At 39.5% G+C, this 19103-nt stretch overlaps 1 protein-coding gene across 2 annotated transcripts in view; it reads right to left on the bottom strand.

Annotated features, from left to right (window-relative positions):
* Window positions 1–8262: 8262 nt before the first annotated feature.
* The window catches only part of LOC126184674 (ligand of Numb protein X 2-like), a 528500-nt gene continuing 517659 nt past the window's right edge, over window positions 8263–19103 (bottom strand). For both annotated transcript variants that reach the window (XM_049927160.1, XM_049927159.1), the window contains exon 13: window positions 8263–10795. In XM_049927160.1, the coding sequence (XP_049783117.1) occupies window positions 10660–10795 (136 nt within the window). In that variant the 3' untranslated portion in view covers window positions 8263–10659. The remainder of the gene's footprint in view (window positions 10796–19103) is intronic.

The raw sequence follows: 19103 nt of genomic DNA, 5'->3' as shown, positions 1-19103 counted from the left end.
TTGGATCTTCTCTATCTCTTCCGTCAACCCGATCTGGTACGGATCCCACACTGATGAGCAATACTCAAGTATAGGTCGAACGAGTGTTTTGTAAGCCACCTCCTTTGTTGATGGACTACATTTTCTAAGGACTCACCCAATGAATCTCAACCTGGTACCCGCCTTACCAACAATTAATTTTATATGATCATTCCACTTCAAATCATTCCGCACGCATACTCTCAGATATTTTACAGAAGTAACTGCTACCAGTGTTTGTTCCACTATCATGTAATCATACAATAAAGGATCCTTCTTTCTATGTATTCACAATACATTACATTTGTCTATGTTAAGGGTCAGTTGCCACTCCCTGCACCAAGTGCCTATCCACTGCAGATCTTCCTGCATTTCACTACAATTTTCTAATGCTGCAACTTCTCTGTATACTACAGCATCATCCGCGAAAAGCCGCATGGAACTTCTGACACTATCTACTAGGTCATTTATATATATTGTGAAAAGTAATGGTCCCATAACACTCCCCTGTGGCACGCCAGAGGTTACGTTAACGTCTGTAGACGTCTCTCCATTGAGAAAAACATGCTGTGTTCTGTTTGCTAAAAATTCTTCAATCCAGCCACACAGCTGGTCTTATTCCGTAGGCTCTTACTTTGTTTATCAGGCGACAGTGCGGAACTGTATCGAACGCCTTCCGGAAGTCAAAGAAAATAGCATCTACCTGGGAGCCTGTATCTAATATTTTCTGGGTCTCATGAACAAATAAAGCGAGTTGGGTCTCACACGATCGCTTCCGGAAGTCAAGGAAAATAGCATCTACCTGGGAGCCTGTATCTAATATTTTCTGGGTCTCATGAACAAATAAAGCGAGTTGGGTCTCACACGATCGCTGTTTCCGGAATCCATGTTGATTCCTACACAGTAGATTCTGGGTTTCCAAAAACGACATGATACTCGTGCAAAAAACATGTTCTAAAATTCTACAACAGATCGATGTCAGAGATATCGGTCTATAGTTTTGCACATCTGCTTGACAACCCTTCTTGAAGACTGGGACTACCTGTGCTCTTTTCCAATCATTTGGAACCTTCCGCTCCTCTAGAGACTTGCGGTACACGGCTGTTAGAAGGGGGATAAGTTCTTTCGTGTACTCTGTGTAGAATCGAACTGGTATCCCGTCAGGTCCAGTGGACTTTCCTCTGTTGAGTGATTCCAGTTGCTTTTCTATTCCTTGGACACTTATTTCGATGTCAGCCATTTTTTCGTTTGTGCGAGGATTTAGAGAAGGAACTGCAGTGCGGTCTTCCTCTGTGAAACAGCTTTGGAAAAAGGTGTTCAGTATTTCAGCTTTACGCGTGTCATCCTCTGTTTCAATACCATCATCATCCTGGAGTGTCTGGATATGCTGTTTCGAGCCACATACTGATTTAACGTAAGACCAGAACTTCCTAGGATTTTCTGTCAAGTCGGTACATAGAATTTTACTTTTGAATTCACTGACCGCTTCACGCATAGCCCTCCTTACTCTAACTTTGACATCGTTTAGCTTCTGTTTGTCTGAGAGGTTTTGGCTGCGTTTAAACTTGCAGTGAAGCTCTCTTTGCTTTCGCAGTAGTTTCCTAACTTTGTTGTTGAACCACGGTGGGTTTCTCCCGTCTCTCACAGTTTTACTCGGCATGTACCTGTCTAAAACGCATTTTACGATTGCCTTGAACTTTTTCCATAAACACTCAACATTGTCAGTGTCGGAACAGAAAATTTCGTTTTGATCTGTTAGGTAGTCTGAAATCTGCCTTCTATTACTCTTGCTGAACAGATAAACCTTCCTCCATTTTTTTATATTCCTATTAACTTCCATATTCAGAGATGCTGCAACGGCCTTATGATCACTGATTCCCTGTTCTGCACTTACAGAGTCGAAAAGTTCAGGTCTGTTTGTTATCAGTAGGTCCAAGATGTTATCTCCACGAGTCGGTTCTCTGTTTAATTGCTCGAGGTAATTTTCGGATAGTGCACTCAGTATAATGTCACTCGATGCTCTGTCCCTACCACCCGTCCTAAACATCTGAGTGTCCCAGTCTATATCTGGTAAATTGAAATCTCCACCTAAGACTATAACATGCTGAGAAAATTTATGTGAAATGTATTCCAAATTTTCTCTCAGTTGTTCTGCCACTAATGCTGCTGAGTCGGGAGGTCGGTAAAAGGAGCCAACTATTAACCTAGCTTGGTTGTTGAGTGTAACCTCCACCCATAATAATTCACAGGAACTATCCACTTCTACTTCACTGCAGGATAAACTACTACTAACAGCGACAAACACGCCACCACCGGTCGCATGCAATCTATCCTTTCTAAACACTTTGTAAAAATTTCGGCAGAATTTATCCCTGGATTCAGCCAGCTTTCTGTACCTATAACGATTTCAGCTTCGGTGCTTTCTATCAGCGCTTGAAGTTCCGGTACTTTACCAATGCAGCTTCAACAGTTTACAATTACAATACTGATTGCTGCTTGATCCCCGCATGTCCTGACTTTGCCCCGCACCCTTTGAGGCTGTTGCCCTTTCTGTACTTGCCCGAGGCCATCTAACCTAAAAAACCGCCCAGTCCACGCCACACAACTCCTGCTACCCGTGTAGCCGCTTGCTGTGTGTAGTGGACTCCTGACCTATCCAGCGGAACCTGAAACCCCACCACCCTATGGCGCAAGTCGAGGAATCTGCAGCCCACACGGTCGCAGAACCGTCTGAGTCTCTGATTCAGACCCTCCACTCGGCTCTGTACCAAAGGTCCGCAATCAGTCCTGTCGACAATGCTGCAGATGGTGAGCTCGGCTTTCATCCCACCATATCCCTAAGGGGCCCCATTACGCGCCTGACGTTGGAGCTCCCAACTACCAGTAAGCCCACCCTCTGTGACCACCCGGATCTTGCAGACTGAGGGGCAACCTCTGGAACAGGACAAGCAGCCATGTCCGGCCGAAGATCAGTATCAGCCTGAGACAGCGCCTGAAACCGGTTCGTCAGACAAACTGGAGAGGCCTTCTGTTCAGCCCTCCAGAATGTCTTTCGCCCCCTGCCACACCTCGAGACGACCTCCCACTCTACCACAGGTGAGGGATCAGCCTCAATGTGGGCAGTATCCCAGGCAGCCACAGCCGTAGCCCGATCGGGGGATGCATGGGACGAGCTGGCCGTCCCCGACAAACCCCCATCCGGACCCCCACAGTGATGCCCATTGGCAACAGCCTCAAGCTGTGTGACTGAAGCCAACACTGCCTGAAGCTGGGAGCGAAGGGATGCCAACTCAGCCTGCATCTGAACACAGCAGTTGCAGTCCCTATCCATGCTAAAAACTGTTGTGCAAAGAACGTCTGAACTAATGTACAGAGAGCACAAACAAATCGACACAAAATTTAAATGGTTATTAAAATACAAGATTGCCTAGTATATGCAGTAATGCTGCTACTTGCGCACTGCTGACACACTGCTCGGCGGCAGAAGGAGACTACGCGATTTTACACTATTCAGGTACTAAAACGTGATGCTACAACTCTCAAATACTATAATACGCCCGAAATTTATGAATTAAACAATGCAAGTACCAAAAACACGCAAAGAAATTAATTAAACTATGTAATTTCTCTGTTCTGTCTTGATGCATAGAGCTTATGACTCAACTTCACTGACCACGGTTTCTTAACAGGAGTAACACCTACCTCTGTAGTTGACTGATTCAGGGTATTTAATTCTTCCTCTATTGATGCAGAATCTGTATCATCTGCACCATGGGAGGCTTCACCTTGTTCAGATACTATCATTGTTGTTATTCTGTCAAAAGATTTAGAACACAAAAAGTTGTCACTGGAAACATCTTCACTTTGAAACAGAGTCTTCAAATGAAAACACTTATTCCCAACCAGAACAAAGTCTGTTGCTTGTTTATCTTATATCTCTCTCTTTTATGGATATTCAAATAGTCACCACATTTCACTATCCCGTGGCCCCAGTCTGAAGACACTTGAAACAGTCCTTTTCACAAAACACCCTGCAACTGTGTCAGCTGTCAACTTCCTCACAAAAACACAGAACTCACTAGATGGTCTCAGATTTCTTAGAAGCCTCTCCAATAAACCAATTAGCACTGAACAACTACAATACAGAAACCTGTAATGAACTACTAAGACAAAGAAACTGACAAGAAACTACAACAAACTGTAAGAAATATCTGCGGCAATGAAAGTGAAAAGAAATAACTGCAACAAAGAAAGTGATAAGAAATAACTGCAACAACGGCAATGGAAATAAACATTGTGACAAAGAAATTAGTAAGAAACAGTTTCAGTGAAGACATACATTACCCTTGAAAGTTAAAAAAAAATATTTTTTAAAATAAAATCTGTCCAACTTAAAAGTGGAAGCTCTCCTTTAGAGATAATATAATACTACATGGTACTAATCAACAGAAAAAAAATCTAAATTTGCTGGATTGGCATTTTTGAAAAAGAAACTGTAAATTATAAAAAAAATTTCAAAAGGTGGCAGTAAAATAACTGACAGATATGTCCATCAGAAGATACCATTGTAATCATAGAGGAATTATCTTTCAAATAAAAAAAACTCTAACAAAATATCTAGAACTGTTAGAGAGATACAGCATTTTAAAAATTTTCCAAAATTCTCATCTTCAGAATGCTGTTTGCAGTGTCATCTTTGGAGGCCTGTATCCCAGGGCAGTAATTTTTTGGAGAAAACAAAAAAATACGTGTTTCTTACTTACTCCTGAATTTTAACATATGATAAATTCAATAACATCCTAGAATATGAAGGTAACCTCCCTGCCTGAAGTGATATGGATTATGCCATCTACAGAATTCTTCGATTTAGTGTTCATCAACTTTGGAAACTACAATGAAAGTACAGTTGCAAATTTTTAAATATGTTGAAAGTAAGTGTCAGATGGGCAGTGTTAACAAATTGTCGTGTTTTACTGATATAAAGAACAATTTGCAAATATTGTCAGCTTAGTACAGTCACTTGAAATTGGTATTTGAGAAAAAGAAAAAAAAAAACCCTTTGGTCACATTTTCAGCAAAAATTCTGTACCTATCATGCACACAGAAAAAAAATGAGAAGTTGAATTTAACTTTAGATGTGACTAATGACTTTTCTTATGTCTCATGGTGAATAAGTCAGACTTATGCCTGACTTTCACCCTGGTGAGATTGACAAATATTAAAAGTGTGTTTGGAGGTCACAAAATGGCTCTGAGCACTATTGGACTTAACAACTGAGGTCATCAGTCCCCTAGAATTTAGAACTACTTAAACCTAACTAACCTAAGGACATCACATACATCCATGCCCGAGGCAGGATTCAAACCTGCGACGGTAGCAGTCGTGCAGTTCCAGACTGAAGCGCCTAGAACCGCTCGGCCACTACGGCCGGCGTTTTGAGGTCAGGTTCAGTAATCTTTACTGGTAGTAATAAACTAATAGGACAACTTCAGACACATTGATGCAGTTCTTCAATGATAACAGTATCTGTAATTGGTTGTCAATGTGGAGGACATCTGCCATACTCTGCTTTGGTGTTAGACATTTCAGTCTTTAATTTTAACAACTGAATCATCTCTGAAGGTATTTCCCCACTTGTGTCGAGTTTAACATCAACCACGTACAATGCTGCAAATCGGTAGCAATTATTGCATTAAAAAAAAAGGTATTCTCGGTAGTTTTTAACAGAGGACCTCTGTCACCAAACAACTGCAATTAACCAACTGAGCCACAGCGACTCTATTTTGACGAGAGCCAATTTTACCATTTACATAGCCTATTATGGGGTCTTTTTTTCCTAAAGTAGGCAGGGTGATGATTTCAAAGTAAATACAGACATCAATAGCTTCCAAAATTGCAGTGAATATACCACCAAACTGTGGCCAAGAGCAAAACAGACCACCCAGAGGCACAACATGCAGCTGAACATAACATGGTTAGTTTTAATGGCTGCTTCACAATCCGGATGATCTGTATGGGTCCTCCCCTTCACCAGCTTTTCTGTACTGCACAGATAGGATTTATCCTTACAACACATTCTCCACTCCCAAAATTATCCTGGCCTCAAACTAAGGTAACCTGCTGTATCCACTCTCTCCACCCAACAGTTTCTGCCCTCTCTGTATCACCTCCTCCCTCTCCACATCTCCTCACCCTCTTTGTGTGCTGCCCCCTGCCATTGCATCTGCCCATCTGTCCTCATCCCTGCTCCTGTCCTTTTCTGCTCCGTTTCCCCCACCCCTCCTCATTTCCCTGCGCGACAGCCTCCTGACACTGTATCTCGAGGCAGTCTTGTCATGCCTGCTACCAGTCCCTGTAGGCTCTGCCAGACGACGCTTTTCTCTCCTTCAAACTGTACTCTGCTATACCTCTCCCATCCCCTTCCTCTCCAGACTGCTGCTTGCATTCAATGTGACAGTTGAATTCTGGTCTGAACTGCTGAAAATGTCAGTCATATGTGCAGTTGCTTGTGCAAATGAATGTGTGTGTGTTTCCTTTTCTGAAGAAAGTTTTGGCCAAAAGCTAAATGTGTAACAGCGCATTGTGCCTGTTTGCAACTCAACATGCCATCTTTACAGCCGGCAGGAATCTTTTGCTTTCCTTGTATTGTTGATATAGCAGCCTGGAGTTTCCATTGTTTGATTTTAACTACAACCACTGTTGTGTATGTCTCATTAAATCTATGTTCCCTGAACTGCCATTAGAAAATGAAACCAGAATATATCATGGTAAGGAACAGCTCTTTGCTCCCTAATATGGACTACTGTAATTTTGTAAGCGTTGAGGATGACACTACATATTAAATTTGGAGTTATGCGACGACAGCCCACTCATTACGTAATTATACTAGTCAGAGAATAATAAAGTTTTGAATTTCTTTTCACCGAGATATGTTCTAGCTTAAAATACAGGTGTACTGTCAAAAACAACAGTCAAGTTCTCCAAAGTTGGTTAAACTAATATAATATCTGATGAACTTCTACATTTTTGTTCTTGTTTTACATATAAATTATAACCAAGTGAACCAATGATTGTATACGTAAAGATTCATCCTTCTATGTCAAAGTTTCAGTCACACTCGCCTATTGCTTCATTGACAGGGAATTAAAATCAAATCATTCATTGCTTTTTGTACATTTTTATCACACCACAATCTATAAGTTATGTGAATAAACTGCGTGTAACTTTCAATATGGTAAACAATTTATAAAAGTGGCTTGTATTTGCCACCACATTTATTTTCTACTTTTACTGCTATACTGATTCTGAAATGTACATTCCATTTTTTTGTCATTCATTGATGATTACATGCCACATTTTGATTTTGCAGGCTATCTCAGATGACGAATTTTAGTTAGTGTTGTCCTTTATTTTGGGTGTTTCTCATTACTTTTATTATTCTCTTTCCAGTTCTGAATATTCTTACATATATGACAAACTATGATTCTCCTGTCTCTTACTGTACATATTATCCACACTCAACAGTGTTTTTCCCCATTACTTAATTAAATTACTACTACCACCACCACCACCACCACCACCACCACCACCACTACTGATAAAGAGCCTCTGAGTACTGAGAAAAGTGGGCCTTAGGTCTAATGACATCATACCTACCATGAACACCTTCCCACAGTGGGATAGTTCAGATTTTGTGTGGGTCATTTAAGGAGAGAACTAAACTGACCCAAATTAACTTTTATGTCTTCACCCATAACATTTTCTCCCTTGTAATGCAAATGAGTTCCTGGCCTTGAGAAATAAAGTGTGTAGATTCTTAGAATGAGATTTTCATTCTGCAGCAGAGTGTGCGCTGATATGAAACTTCCTGGTAGATTAAAACTGTGTGCCTGACTGATACTTGAACTTGGGACCTTTTCCCGAGTTCAGGTTTCAGTCCGGCACACAGTTTTAATCTGCCAGGAAGTTTCATGTAGATTCTTCTTATGTAATGTCGAAAACTTCCAATAATTCAGTACTGCTTCCTTTTTTGATGGAGGTTTAGTCAACTGAACTTTCCACATCTATTCTTATATTTATTCTGATTTTAGTTCCAGAAGGTATGGACATATGCATCCATAAAAAATTAGTGCTGGTATCACAAACTCCATTAGTCCTTTTTTAAATTCCTATGGAAACAAAATATACTTATAATATTCAATGGAAATATATACAGGGATTTAAATGGAAGAGTAAAAAATAGCATTTATATTTCCTCCAGTGTTTTATTAGATCTATATTCCAATAAACAAGTGGCCTTAAAATATGGTGTTACTCATAACTTATATTTTTAACACTTGTTTGCCACAATGGAGATTGGTGTAAAAGTGATATAAAAATCACTTACATCTCTTATCAATTTGATAATGTATCCGTCAAGTGAACACAAATGTACATTAAACTGCACCCATACAGAAAGTAAGAAAATATATGACTAAGTCTTTTACAGTTCATACTTTACCACCAACACTTAAATTTTTGTTAGGCACAAGAAGTATAGTAAAAATTACCTCTTGTAGATTCTATTCTGTAACCTCAGGAGGCAAAGGAGCTATGCTTTCCTCTATCTGCCATCTAAGCAAAGGTGTAAATGAACAATCAAAATACTGTCAGAAAATTGTCTGTGGCTATCAGTAATCAAAACATAGTAACAGTCAAGAATAGATGAACTGTTGATATTACAAAAAGTGTATAATTCAACAATCTTTATAAGTATAAATCACTATACAGCACTAAAACTTACGTCAAAACAAGTAAATTTTGAGGTACTACTAGCTATCCCTCCAGAGATAATTGAGGGAGGGAGGGAAGGGGGGGGAGAGAGAGAGAGAGAGAGAGAGAGAGAGAGAGAGAGAGAGAGAGAGAGAGGGGGGGGGGGGGCGCACCACTTATAAACAAATTCCTAGTTTATAGAAGGTAATATTGTTTTGACATAAGTTCATTTAAAATTTTATCTATCAATCTGTACAGTGGTCTACAATGAGAGATGTTCTGTTAAAAGAAACTCAGTAATGTGACCTCACATAGTAAGGCTCCATTTTAATGTGAAGTTTAATTTAGTTGTCAAGCTGCTGGAAATGTCCTGAGATGGGCATCTATCAAAGGACATTAATTTATCTGAAGAAGATAGCACAATACTCAAAACTGTAAAATACATGCTGTCATTTCTTCCAAAATAAAATTATATAATTTAATATATATAGTCAGTGTTATTCATCAGCAACAAAACAGGGAAAAGTCAAATTATAAAACAATGCTACTAGTTACATTTATTTAAAGAAAACTATTGTGCAGAAATTTCAGTGGAACAAAACAGTCTTCCAGTATGACTGTCCAAAACCTTGGAAAAGACAGGTTGCTACTTACTGTAAAGAAGACACTTCAAGTTGCAGACAGGCACAATTAAAAGATGTTTACATGAAGCTTTTGGCCACAGCCTTCATCAGTGAAAGAGAGACACACAATATTCACGCACACACAACCAGCAAGTCCAGCAGATGCTGGAGTGCAGTCGTGAGTGTAAGGTGTGCTTGCTTGTGTGTGTGTCTCCCTTTCACTGCTGAAGGTCATGGCCAAGAACTTTGTGTAAGTGTCTTAATTGTGCCTGTCTGCAACTTGACGTGTCCTCTTTATGGTGAGTAGCAATCTGTCTTTTCCTACAGTGTTGATATTCCTACTTAGAGTTTCCATTGTCTGATTGTCCAAAATCTTGTGATGTCCCACTGACAATATTGAAGATGTAACATTTGATAAGATTATTTCTTATTTGATAATAGTAGTAATCAAGTAGCTGCATTATTATAGGTGTAACAGCTAACTGCATACATCACAAGAATGTGGAAAATGATGAACATGGATGCAAAAGTGGTCCAATTTCTTATACAGCAAATCATGAAATAACAGAGTACATGGGATATTCAACTTAATATTTTTCCACCAGTTACATGAAAAAGTATGTGATACACATACACCCTGTACTTTTGTCTAACACATAAGTTTTCATATTTATTAGCACAAGCGTATTGTTATATGAGAAATTTCAATCCAGTTTCATAGTCTGTGCTCCCCAAAACATAAATCTGACATCAGAGGATCTTAAAATATATGTGAAGCACCTCAATGTAGGGCAACAACATTTTTTTTCTCCACAACTGATTTAAAAATTCAACATGCTACCACATAATATCTGACATAGCACTGTTCATCCAGAATAGTACAAATCTAACTGTTGGAGGTGTGTACCAATCTTAAGCACATAGAAATTTTTAATATCATATTGATATCTGAGATGAATGCCATAAATTTGTCATTTCTGGTATACAAAATAGCATCTATAGTAAAATTTTTCATGTCTTACTTCAATTTCTCACGAATTTATGAAATAACCATTTTATAAAATAGTAGATGGACATATGTACACATGCACACAGATATAACTGTCAGAAGACTTTTGGAAATGTGTACAACACACATTTTTTTTTCAGAAACTCAGATCACAAACATTAGAAATAATCAACTCTTTGGGGCTAAAACACCAACCACAGCAGTCCTCAGTACAAGTACAATGCAATAATTTTATTTTTGGAAACATATTCACTTCACTTATAACTCTGTTCCTAGCCAAGAGACAACCTCGAGAGTCACCTTACTGCCCGTTTGTTTTAACATTTTCACTGCCGCTGAATGTTTTACATTCTCCAGACTGTGTCCATCCACTGCCAAAAGACGATCTCCACACCTACAAATATTAAACATTTGATTAGATAAACAATTCCAACAATGGTACCTATTTTTTGAACTAAACTTAACTTGTAACTGTAGAAGTTTACAGAGAGAGAGAGAGAGAGAGAGAGAGAGAGAGAGAGAGAGAGAGAGAGAGAGAGAGAGAGTGATAACATCTGAATTCTCTGTATTTTATTCAAATACAGAAAATTATCAACATTTGAGGATGAAGGAAATAAAGAGCTAAAGCAGTGAATATTTCTGTGACTTATTTGCAGAACAAACATTAGATCAAATATATTTTTTGTTCCATAAATTCACGGTAAGGAGATCCTCAAGAATGTCGAACATGTTACAAGACAAGAATTCATAACATATATACTAACAAATGAGATATTTATGTTCTTTTGTAGACCCTACATAATATCATTGTCACAGATATGTAATAACTAAAAATATGAAACACACTTTCATTTAAAGGGCAATACCAAGCTTGTCACAAACATGCAAATGTAGGTTACTGTAGTTACGTGTCATCTAACCCACACATACATTGATCACATTACTCCAATGAAATAGTGCAAAAGTCACATTTTATGTAACTCACATGATTTGATACTATTAATCAAACATTTATTAATAATATCAAATAATGTCAGTGTCACATATAATGTATCTTCTGCACTATTTCATTCAAGTACAGTGATCAATGCGTACACTGGTTATTACAGGTCATTAACCTCCTCCCCTTCTACCCCCCCACCCACAATTTCTCAAAGAACAATGGACCTTGGCATTTGTGAGGTGGCTTGCATGTGCTCAGCGATACAGATAGCTGTGCCGCAGGTTCAACCACAAGCAAGGGGTATCTGTTGAGAGGTCAGAAAAGTGTGGTTCATGAAGAGGGGCAGCAGCCTTTTCAGCAGCCGTAGGAGCATCAATTGGATGGTTGAATGATCTGGCCTTGTTTACATCAACAAACATGGTCTTGCTCTCCTGGTACTACAATATGGCTGAAAGCAAGGGGAAACTACAGTCGTAATTTTTTCCTGAAGGCATGACTCTCATCTGTATGATTAAATGATGATGGCATCCTCTTGAGTAAAATATCCTCCACTCAGATCTCCAGGCATCCTCAGGAGGAATAAAATTGGTGTACAATGGGTTGGAGCACGTAATTTTAGATCCCTTAATTGGGCCTGTAGGTTAAAAAATTAATAAAGGGAAATGGATAGGTTGAAGTTAGGTATTTATTGGGAATTAGTGAAGTTTGGTGGCAGAAGGAACAGGACTTCTAGTCAGGCGAATGCAGAGTTATAAAAACAAAATCAAATAGGAGTAATGCAGAAATAGATCTAATAATGAATAAGAAAATAAGAATGCAGGTAAGCTATTATGAGCAGCATAGTAAATGCATTATCACAGCCAATATAGACAGAAAGCCATCACCCACCACAGCAGTAAAAGTTTATATGCCATCTAGCTTTGCAGATGATGAAGACATTGAAAAAAAAATGTGTGAAATGAAATGAAATGAGCGCATGGCATTGTTGGCTGGGAGGCCCCATCCGGGAAGGTTTGGCCGCCAAGTGCAAGTCTTATCGCAGTCGACGCCACATTGGGCAACTTGCGTGCCGGTGATGAGGATAAAATGATGATGAGGACAACACAACACAGAGTCCACTAGTGGAGAAAATCTCCGACCCGGCCGGGAATCAAATCAGGGCCCGCTTCCATGGGAGGCAAGCATGTTACTACCCAGCTAAGCAGGCAAAAAAAAAAAAAAAAAAAAAAAAAAAAAAAAAAAAAAAAAAAAAAAAAAAAAAAAAAAACACTATTTAGATAGCTTAAGGGAGACAAAAATTTAATTGTGATGGGGAAATGCTATTCAATAATGGGAAACGGAAGACAAGGAAAACTAGTAGGTGAATATGGGCTGGGAAAAAGGAATAATACGAGGGCAGTTCAATAAGTAATGCAACACTTTTTTTTTCTCGGCCAATTTTGGTTGAAAAAACCGGAAATTTCTTGTGGAATATTTTCAACCATTCCCGCTTCGTCTCGTATAGTTTCATTGACTTCCGACAGGTGGCAGCGCTGTACGGAGCTGTTACAATGGCGCCTGTAATGGATGTGCGTTGCAAACAACAGGCAGTGATCGAGTTTCTTTTGGCGGAAAACCAGGGCATCTCAGATATTCATAGGCGCTTGCAGAATGTCTACGGTGATCTGGCAGTGGACAAAAGCACGGTGAGTCGTTGGGAAAAGCATGTGTCATCATCGCCGCAAGGTCAAGCAAGACTGTCTGATCTCCCGCGTGCCGGCTGGCCGTGCACAGCTGTGACTTCTGCAATGGCGGAGCGTGCGAACACACTCGTTCGAGATGATCGACGGATCACCATCAAACAACTCAGTGCTCAACTTGACATCTCTGTTGGTAGTGCTGTCACAATTGTTCACAAAAATCTGAACGAACTTCTCCTTCTTCATGACAACACAAGACCTCACACAAGTCTTCGCACCCGAGAGGAGCTCACAAAACTTCAGTGGACTGTTCTTCCTCATGCACCCTACAGCCCCGATCTCGCACCGTCGGATTTACATATGTTTGGCCCAATGAAGGACGCAATCCGTGGGAGGCACTACGCGGATGATGAAGAAGTTATTGATGCAGTACACCATTGACTCCGACATCGACCAGTGGAATGGTACTGTGCAGGCATACAGGCCCTCATTTCAAGGTGGCGTAAGGCCGTAGCATTGAATGGAGATTACGTTGAAAAATAGTGTTGTGTAGCTAAAAGATTGGGGAATAACCTGGTGTATTTCAATGCTGAATAAAACAACCCCAGTTTCAGAAAAAAAATGTGTTGCATTACTTATTGAACTGCCCTCGTAGAAGAAGCTGCCAGGTAGAATTATGCACAGAATATATACAAGGAAGAGACCTCGAGGCACCAGAAAGTTTCAGACTGATTATATAATGGCAAGACTTATTTCGGAACCAGATTTTAAACTATAAGACATTTCCAGAGGCAGATGTGAAGTGACCACAATTTATTGGTTATAAACTGTAGATTAAAACTGAAGAAATTACGAGTACAAAAAGGCAGGACATCAAGGACATCAGACTTGGATAAGTTGAAAGAAGCACAGGTTGCTGAGAATTTCAGAGGGAGCATTAAGCAACAATTGACTAGCACAAGGGAAAGAAATACAGCATAAGATCACAGGAGGTATTGAATTTAACTGACGAAAGCAGAAAATATGAAAATGAAGCAGGTGAAAGATAAATACAAACATTTAAAAAATGCGAACAACAATAGAAAGTGCAAAATGGCTAAGCAGGAACGGCTAGAGGGCAAACATGAGGATTTTTAAGCATATTTCATTAGGGTAAAAATACAAACCATATACAGGAAAATTAAAGAGGCCTTTGGAGTAAAGGGAACCACCTGTATGAATATCAAGAGCTCGGACAGAAAACCAGTACTAAGCACAGAAGGGAAAGCTGAAAGTAGGAGCATACAGAAGTTCTGTGGAAGGGATCTGAACTCGAAGGCAGACTAATGGAAAGGGAAGAGGATGAAGATGAAGATGAAATTGGAGATATGATATTGCAAGAATAATTTGACAGAGCACTGAAGTCTAAATAATGTCCCTGAAGTAGACAACATTCTGCCAGAACTACTGATACCATTGAGAGAGCCAGACATGACAAAACTATTCCATCTGGTGTGCAAGATGTATGAAACAGGTGAAATACCCTCAGACTTCAAGAAGAATGTAATAATTCTAATTAAAAAAAAAAGAGAGCAAGTGATGACAGGTGTGACTCTTACAGAAAACTATCTGTTTAGTAAGTCATGGTTGCACAATAATAACAAATTCTTTTGAGAAGAATGGAAATGGTAAAAGCCAACCTCAGGTAAGATTAGTCTGGATTCTGGAGAAATGTAGGAAAATGCAAGGCAATATTAAACCCATGATTTCTCTTAGAATATAGGTTAAGGGGAGGCAGACCTACATTTATAGCATTTGTACACTACATTTATAGCATTTGTACACTAAGAGTGTGTTTTTGTCAATGTTGACAGGAATGTTCTCTCTGAAATTCTGAAGGTGGCAGGAGTAAATTACAGGGAGCATAAGGCTATTTACATCTTGCACAAAAACCAGGTGACAGTTACAATAGTCAAGAAGCATAAGAGGGAATCACTGATTAAGAACGGAGTGAGACAGGGTTGTAGCCTATCCCTGATGTTATTCAACCTGTACACTGAGCAAACAGTAAAGGAAACTGAAGAAAAATTTGGAGTAGGAAGTAAGAAACAAAAACTTCAAGGTTGTCCAGTGACACTGTAATTCTGTCAGAGACAGCAAAGGGCTTGGAAGAACAGTTGAATGGAATGTACATCTTGAAAGGAGGATAAAAGATGATCAACAACAAAAGCAAAACAAAGATATGGAATGTAGTAAAATCAAATCAGGCTATGCTGAGGGGATTAGCTTAGGAAATGAGACACTAAAAGTACAAGATGAGTTTTGCAATCTGAGCAACAAAACAGCTGGTGATGGGCAAAGTAGAGAGCATACATCATGTAGATGGGCAATGGCAAGGAATGCATTTCTGAAGAAGAGAAATTTATTAACGTCAAACATACATTTAAGTAATAGGAAGTCTTTTCTGATGGTATTTGTCTAGAATGTAGCCATGTAGGGAAGGGAAACATGGATGGTAAACAGTTTAGACAAGAAGGGACTAGATGGTTTTTAAATGTGGTGCTACAGTCAAATTCCGATAATTAGATTGCCTAAATACTGAGGAGGTGCTGAATAGTGTGTTGTTCCACCTTTGGATAGCAGCATTTTTTGTGTGGCATTCATTCCGTAAGTCCTCAACAGGCTTCCAGATGTATGTGGCACGAGATTTCTACGCACAGGTCATGCAAGTGTGGAACTGCTGCCTGGTAGTGTTCTAGGTGTGTTCTGTAGAGTTCACATGAGATGAATTTGGTGGTGAAGACACAAACTGTCAGTGAAGACATCAAGAATGGAGAGACGCTGGTGGTCCACAATAATGTTCACATAGTCCACAGCTGTCACAGTGTCTCGTATTACTACTTCAGGCCCTAAGGAAGACAAGATGAGTGTCCCCACAGCATAATACTGCCCCCTACCAGCCTGCATCTGATGTGCAGAGTATGTTTTGAACAGCAGCAGTTCACCTGGATGACAGAATATCAGGACATGAACACTAACCTGGTGTAACAATAAACATAATTCATCCAACAGAGTGAAACACTTCCACTGAGCCAGAGTCCAACTCAATGATCCCGTGCCTACTACAGCTGTAATTGACGATGTCATCAGACAAAAGTGGGAACACACAGGAGTTGTCTGCTGTGGAGTCCGATGTTCAACACTGTGTGCTGAATGGTGTGCTCTGAAACACTTGTGAGTGCACCAGCACTGTTCTCCCTTAGACCTAACCACAAATCACTGCCTATCTTGCTTTACAGAGCGGAAAAACTTCCGACCTCCACATTCTGTCAGATGTGGATGTCTGACATCTACTCATCACCTACTCGTGGTTTCACAGTACTTTCAACCACTTTCATAGATGCACAGAACAATACCAAGTGAGCAGCCGACTGACTGAGCTGTTTCTGAGACATTTGTTCCCAGGTGCCAAGCCATAACAATCTGCCCTTTGTTAAAGTAACTGTCAGCAGATTTCCCCATTTGCAGCCTGTACTGCTGCTACAATGTTTCTCCATTTGTCTCTGCTTTGCACATACACTTTCATTACCATGTCACATGCCTACAACACCACCAGGCAGTATTCAGTCTCACCAGTGTACATCACTTGGTTCTGCTAAGAAATTCATCAATTGAGTAGGAGTTGGGCACCGATAAATCTGTTGGGCTCCACTTAAACTGAACTTTATTAGTAGATAAACTTCTTATGGTTGCCAACTGAGAAGGTATGCTTCTGAATAACATACACATTTCTGGGCAAAAAGGAAGTTAACTTTATATCGTTAAGTAGATTATTCTTTTTTGTAGTAGTGATTTCATTAATTGAGCAGTCAGTTTGAAAAAAAGGTATATTATTTGTGACATATTTCTATTAAGGAATAAACATATTGGGAAATTGTTGTTAACACCCCTGGTTCCTCAAACGCACTGCTGCAAGATATTCCTGAATTCACGCCACAAGTTATTTGTATTAAAGGGTTTTGAACATGGAAAACTTTAGCTTGACTCGATGAGTTACCCCAAAAAAATTATCTCACATGCATATTACAAAGTGAAAGTAAGCCAAGTACAACAGCTATTTTATTGTGATTCTTCAAATTCTGTCAGCATAATTCGTGACAAAATAGTTCCGTGGATAACGGCCCAATGTCAGTGTGCAATGGGCACAATGTTTCAGCAAGCGATCACATTGCCATTGTCAGGTGGACTGATGATGCTCCTAATGATGGCGATGTGATTGGTTGCTGAAATATTGGGCCCTTCAGATACTGACATCCAGCCATTCATCGTGACCTATTTCATCAACACTGCCAACATCTGCATTGTAGATCAATATTTGTTTAGATGCTTCAGCTGTTATGTGGTACAATCCCTCCAATTAAAATTATTGTCAAATGATGTGTTGTCTGAATTTTATTTTATCTGAAAGTTTGTCAATAAAGCAAGGAGTGTAGCTATTGTTCCAGCTACTGTTATACTAATATTAATTTCTTCTCATTTTACGGTTTTACCAAGTGGGATCTTATGCATCTGATTCAGTACTGCTCTGAAATAATGCCAAGCGAATGTTGTGTGCTTTGCAAACTTTTGAACTTTTGACACAGCATTCGGTTTCATCTTGGTGTGTGTGTGTGTGTGTGTGTGTGTGTGTGTGTGTGTGTGTGTGTTTTTTGTAATGTTAATTTTATTTGTTGCTTCAGAAAAAGATATTAACATATTTTTGCTGCAATTTTTCCAATTTTTCCATTGGAACATCAGTATGACTCTTGATTTGCTTCCTCATGAATAGTGAGATCACATTTATTGTAGGGATCAAGTCCCAGCAAATTTTTTACTTTCTGAGAATTAACAACTATAAATCTGCCCCCTCTGGGAAATTGCTCCTATGCAACATCTGTAATAAATTGACCTTTGCCTGGATTCTATTGGTTGTTGAAGCTAAATAGTGAACTCTGAAACTCACTTTATTTTGGAAATCCTAATTTCTTATATGCTTGTAGATAGATTAATTATGGAAACTGGTTAATCTGAAATGTCAATGGCACTTTCTTAACACAAAATGTTACAGATAAAGATTTTTCATTTGCAGAAAAGATCATTCACATTACAGTTTGACCATGAAAAGTCACTGACTGATTCATGTTCACTGTGAATGTCTTTCGATTTTTTATACTGAAACACTTTTTTAAGCACGAGTGTCCCATTTTGATGCCTGCCCACCTGTGTCCTGATTTTTTACAATATTTACAATGTCTGTTTCAAAATAAATAATGTCCTCACTTGTGGTTAACACCAGTGTGCACAAGATTTGAATTTATTGTTAAAGAATCTGCTTATGAAATGTAGATTCCTTCACGGTCTTTGCATGCTTTGTGACTGTGCTGATAACATAGCCATGCTGGCTGCCCCTGTGGCATCAACATGAGGTCATCTGCACCCTGCAGTATCATTGTCACTCAGCCTCTGTTACAGTTGTGGATATACAGACTTGGCCTGTCTCACAGACTTGTATTGGGAGTTAATCTGTACTTGCATTTTAAAATTAAGTGAAAGGAGTTTATCGAACACTATGCATGCATCTCATCATTTTACTCTCTGTCATAGAACCCACCAACCGCTTGGTACCTACCAGTGGGATGACCGAACAATTATCATTTGTGGAAATGAGGGACATCTTACAAACAATCCTGCCCACCACTCCTGCAGTATTTTGTCACCCAGACACCTACACAGCATCTTGATCCATCCTTATACCACTCCCAACCTGGCACATTCTACTCTAGTCCTGTCACAGGCTTCTCCCATTCCATCAGAGGCAAGGCCACCTATGGAAACAGCCATGTCATATTTTTGCAAAGCACATGATGTTAGGATGACCACCAGCACAGCAGTTCATCAGAATGAATTGTAACCAAGAGCAAAGTTAGTCACCCATTGGCAGATCACACTGTTGAGCACAACATGCTTGAATTCAATGGCTGCTTCACAACCCACGTTATGGATCCATCCCCCTCCCCCCTCCAGCATCCGCTTTCCTGAACTATGTAGTAGGGAGTTATGCT

Source organism: Schistocerca cancellata, chromosome 4 (genome assembly GCF_023864275.1).
Source record: "Schistocerca cancellata isolate TAMUIC-IGC-003103 chromosome 4, iqSchCanc2.1, whole genome shotgun sequence".
In the NCBI taxonomy this organism is placed as follows: domain Eukaryota; kingdom Metazoa; phylum Arthropoda; class Insecta; order Orthoptera; family Acrididae; genus Schistocerca; species Schistocerca cancellata.
Note: the sequence above shows the minus strand (reverse complement) of the source record. Positions and strands in the feature narration are given on the sequence as shown.